Raw genomic sequence first — 4,863 nt, 5'->3', positions numbered from 1 at the left:
CCTGTTTTAATGCCCTAATAGTACATACAGAAGTTGATTCTTCTTCCTGCTTCTCTTTCCTTGAAAGATATCGAGTTTAAAAGAAAATAACATAATTTTCTAGCTGAAGCAATAGACAAATAATACTATTTATCATTTGAAGTCCATGCCTTTGGAAGCTAAGCCAAAAATTAATCACTTTCTAATGGAAAAATTAATGAATCATTTTCGTATGTTTTAATCTAGATAAACAACTTTTCTTGGAAACAGGTTTCTCTCCGAAAAAAATTCGATTAACAGCATCATTAACATTATTAGTATGTTAACACTCTTCACAAAACTTATAAATGTTTTGCAAACATTTTAGGAGCCAAAATGTTTAAATAAAACTCGCTTTTTCTACAATGTTTATTTAATTTTTAATAAAAATATGCGTTTCACTACAAAACAAATCAATCCGATTAGTTTTAATCTAATAACAACTAAAACTAGTATCCTCTAGTATCACTTACCTTACAACTAAGCTGTTTAGATTTTAAATTAATTCGTCAAAATGTATGTAAACAATTATGTATAAAAAGTGCAATAACAATGCCCTTGTTGCTCAAGTTTAGTAAGTTAGTAATCGAAACTAACATGTATATAATTAGGAAAAAAATGGCCCGTCCAGGATCCTTGTAAATAATGTATACATATTATATGTACATTTAGATTTACAAATGTAACAGTGTTAATTGAGATTCGTTCAAGTGGTTAAGATTTAGTTTGCATGAAATTACTTGAAAACTGGATAAACACCGATAAATGTAGATTACAAATATTTTCGAAGCAACTTTATCTCCATCAAACATGAAAAACATTTGTTTAATTGAGACGTATTTAGCGCAACGTCCTCACAACTTCATTGAAAAAAATCAAACGATAGATGAGACTAAGTTCATCCAGTCACATTTGTTATCAACCATGAAAGAAGCCTACATCGAATCTTACCTAATATTTATGCATATATCATATGTGAATAAAACAACAAAAGTCAACTTTAGCCATTTGAATGTGTGTTTGTTTTTCTAGTCACCTTTTATTGTGGACTATAAAACGAAGGTCTTCAAAAGTTGTTAAACCCAGTTTGACAAAACTGTATCAAACTTGTCCAATTCAAATCGTACCTATCATGATGTGTACATAATAATATGCGAACATAACTTAATAATTCAACTTTAACGATATCAATTTGCACTTGTTTTTGAGACGATCGCAAACTCAGTTTCTCCCAATTCGCCACTTTGTCGACAAACGCCGTTGAAATATTCAGTTCCAATTCTATGTGAAACAATTACTGTTCAAGCATAGGCACTCCCCTAAGCAATAATTACCCTGTGTTTGCAAGCGGTTAATTTACTAATTTTTTTTAATTATCATAATTAATTATCAAAGCTTACTGCAATCTGAAACCTGTTTGCCAGTAGTTCTTTAACTTACAGTAAATACTCTTCGAAAAAAAAACAGGAAAAAACTATGTCGATTGATCTAACAGTAAAAAATGACTAAGCATAATTTATTATGTCTTTTTCAAAATAAAATATCAATATTCAGTCGAAATTATTACTAAAAATAGCTCAATATTAATCTGCTGAGTATAATATGAAGTCGGTAATATTAACCATTTATTTTTATCAAGAGGTAGTGTTTCTAGCACTACTTTACTTGACTTAAATACCAAACTTTATTAAGGAAATTTATCAAAATTGCAGAAGGAAATATTCTTTTCATACCTTTAGTCCCTAACCCAAAGCAAAACCCTGTTTTCTTAAATCCGTTATTATGTTCGGTTCAAGCATGTACACTTTCAAGTTTTTAACTTCTCTCAGTCGCTTAATCCACAGTAACTAATAAATTAGACGAAATTAATAAACAAATTCAAACACTTCCACCATTTTTAGCTAAATCCTTCGGAAAAATCCGTCGATGTTTGATCGGGTGTATCAAATTTGGCCATAACAAACAAGCTGGGCACCTGCCACAACTGAAACACAATCGATTCAAGCTCCTTTTCCTTATCGCGTTTTTGGGCCAACTCTTTTTGCAAAACCGATTCTCGTTCGTTCAATTGATTGAACTGCCGATACAGTGCGGTTTGCTCTTGTATCGCCTCCTGCTGTTGAAGTGTCAATGCACGTATCTCTGTTTCCCTTTCTGGATACAAACAAGATCAATATTGATTACACAAGAATACATTTTTTTAAATATAGATTCTTACTAATAAAAGAAAATATTATTTTATGACTTTGAGAAATATGTTTCTAGAACCGTTGCCTAGTGGAACTTTTTTTGGAATCGTTAAAATCATTAGGTGACCCGCGTTTTCCTTTACGAGAGCCGTCCGATAAGTAATTAGCCTCGCCGTCCAATGGCTCCGCCGAAAGCCACGGAAGCCTACTTTGCAAACTTCGAGAAAGCGTATTTTCCAGACGGGTTAAAGAAGTGGGCGCATCGCTCGGTCAAGTGTATCGAAGTAACAGGAGACTATGTTGAGAAATAAATCGCCACTTTATCAAAAACTTATCGGACCGCCCTCGTATATCGCAAAGTTGCAAACAAATTTTTATAATAAATAAAGAGCCTTAGTCCCTCCACGTACAAAAGCAGGGACATTTCGAGCAAACTGAATTATATTAATGTACAAGTGTATAAACCGGATTGATTAGATTTTAATATTAAATTTAATTGGTAGTGCATCTCTTCGTAGGTAAGTATAATTGTTAAGTTTTTGGCCATTTAGCGGGTGCATCCATCAGACATTTTGCGGATATTGGACACAGTTTGGGGACATTTGAAATTTCCTATGAAATTAGTAGAAGGCGTAAAAAACTTTCCATATAATGTTATTAGAAGGAGGATTAATGAAGTTCTGTTTATAAATGTAAATAAATTTTACTTAATATCGAATATTGTAACCGCATTTTTATTCAGAATGTGCGATGATAGAGGCACATTAAAATATGAAAATTACGGACAAAACATGTACAACATTCAATTGAAACTATAAAATAAGTGAAAGCGACCGGTTCCAATTGTTCATATTTGCCTATGAAAACAAGCTGTTGACATCAAATGCAAATATCCAAACGAAATGTATAACGTTATTACAACAATGAAGCAGTTGTTATTTATAAAACAAGGTTTTTGTAAATATTATAATATAAAGCAAAAATTAAATAGATCAGTCCCGTTTAAATTTGATAATTCTCGTTTAAATTGTATAGTGTAGAGATCTGCTTCTATAGAACTTTTTTTATTGCATTCAACTATGAAAAGCCAAAGATTTCTTAAAAAACAAAAACCCTGTCGTTAACTTAACTTAAATTACCATCTACTCCGACAATAAAAACGAAAGTAATAAAAGACTTACTTTGTACTAAAGACGTCACTTTGCTCATCGCTTCATATATTGAAACATTGGTTGAATTGGAACAGTCTGATTCAATATTAGCTGTATTTGCAGTAAAACTCAATCCTTCAAGGCTCGATTCATCCATACTCACCTACAAAAGTCAATTCTGGTTAGTAATAAGCCACTATCTAAGTTTTTCATCCTTCACTAACCGTGCTAGTCTCAGCTTGGCCAGTTGAAGACTCTATATCTGACAATTCGCGATATATATCCCCAGCTAACGACGTTAAATGCTTCTTAGCTTGTAGATGTTCTCTTTTATTGTGCAAGCTGTGAAACCATTGGTCGCAGGTGCGGCAGTACAGTTCCTCATTATCTTCTTCCTGTTTTGGGAAAAATTATTAAACAAACGCCTAAATTCGAAGTGAATATTTCTTACATCGAAATCATCGGTTGCATCCATATCGCTCTCTGAGAGAACATTGTTTTGCAACCGCTTTCTTCTCTTCTTGTTCAGGTATGCTCGGTATGCTTCCGACTGCCTATATTGCTTCACTGCTTCTTTGTACCTACAACAAACAACCCACATACTTATGGAACAAATTCCCATATTTCCAGTAAGTCATACTGTCTCTTTTCCTCCTCCGCTCTATCTAAATAGGGTTTCTTTTCTTCCAGCGTTAAACTCGACCATCTGTTCCCTACAATTTTCGTTATTTCGTAGAACTTTAAAGAGCTGTCCTTAAAAAAACTTCTTTGCTCATTTGTGTACAGGTTGTATCCAGTTAAGGGAGCCTTTGGAGGTAGATTTAACAATTCCGGCTTGCGCTTTCGCCCCTTTGGCCAACCACCTCTTCCTTTCTTCTTAATCACTACTTGCTGGGGCGAGGGGCAACCATCACTATTTAAGATGTGTAGACTTCCCCTCGTTGAGTCTGATTCTTCACTAGATTTGTCTCTATCTAGAGAGATATTTTAAGTTATTTTAAATTACAGTACTTGTAGCATCATGATTAGTATTTTAAGATTTTACGATTTCCGAGATTTATGATTTTTTTTTTATTTTCATACAATTACTATCCACTGCTAGGAGTTCGATGTTTCTTACTTGGCAGCCAAGCAACCTTACAACCTCACGATGAAGGTAGTAAAAACTGTCTTATTGCGATTTTACTCACAGACCTCTAAGTTTCATCGCGCTCACCATGAAAGAGTTACTGCATATATTGTTTCCACCAGTTTCCTTTTCCCATGCTGTTTCAGCATCTCTATCTTCATGCTCTAAGACTGACACTATTTGCAGCACAGTCCCGATTTTTTTTGTGCAAATTAAACGATTACTTGCGCTCTTGCAAAATGTCCATTTTAGCTTCACTCACTTTCATTCTTTAGTTTACGTATTGTCGTATCGGTAAAGGCCCGATTACTGGAAAACAATTCGGCTGATAAATATATGCGTGCAAAGCAGGAGCGCACGTGTTTTGCAGGGGAAT

The 4,863-nt window shown here is 33.8% G+C and overlaps 1 protein-coding gene across 2 annotated transcripts in view; it reads right to left on the bottom strand.

The window, feature by feature from the left end:
* Nucleotides 1–373: 373 nt before the first annotated feature.
* Nucleotides 374–4,863, bottom strand: part of LOC109542424 (SWI/SNF-related matrix-associated actin-dependent regulator of chromatin subfamily E member 1) — an 8,877-nt gene continuing 4,387 nt past the window's right edge. Inside the window, exons 3-7 of one of the 2 annotated variants that reach the window (XM_019911650.2) lie at nt 3,999–4,332; nt 3,810–3,939; nt 3,583–3,753; nt 3,389–3,521; nt 374–2,172 (exon numbers count right to left, since the gene is read on the bottom strand). In XM_019911650.2, coding sequence (XP_019767209.2) covers nt 1,916–2,172; nt 3,389–3,521; nt 3,583–3,753; nt 3,810–3,939; nt 3,999–4,332 — 1,025 coding nt within the window. In that variant the 3' untranslated portion in view covers nt 374–1,915. Of the gene's footprint in view, nt 2,820–3,388; nt 3,522–3,582; nt 3,754–3,809; nt 3,940–3,998; nt 4,333–4,863 lie in introns of both variants that reach the window. The other variant, XM_048667007.1, reaches the window with a different exon arrangement.

This window comes from Dendroctonus ponderosae, unplaced genomic scaffold, assembly GCF_020466585.1.
Source record: "Dendroctonus ponderosae isolate FM_Combo_2020 unplaced genomic scaffold, Dpon_F_20191213v2 Dpon_F_20191213_1, whole genome shotgun sequence".
Taxonomy (NCBI): Eukaryota; Metazoa; Arthropoda; class Insecta; order Coleoptera; family Curculionidae; genus Dendroctonus; species Dendroctonus ponderosae.
Note: the sequence above shows the minus strand (reverse complement) of the source record. Positions and strands in the feature narration are given on the sequence as shown.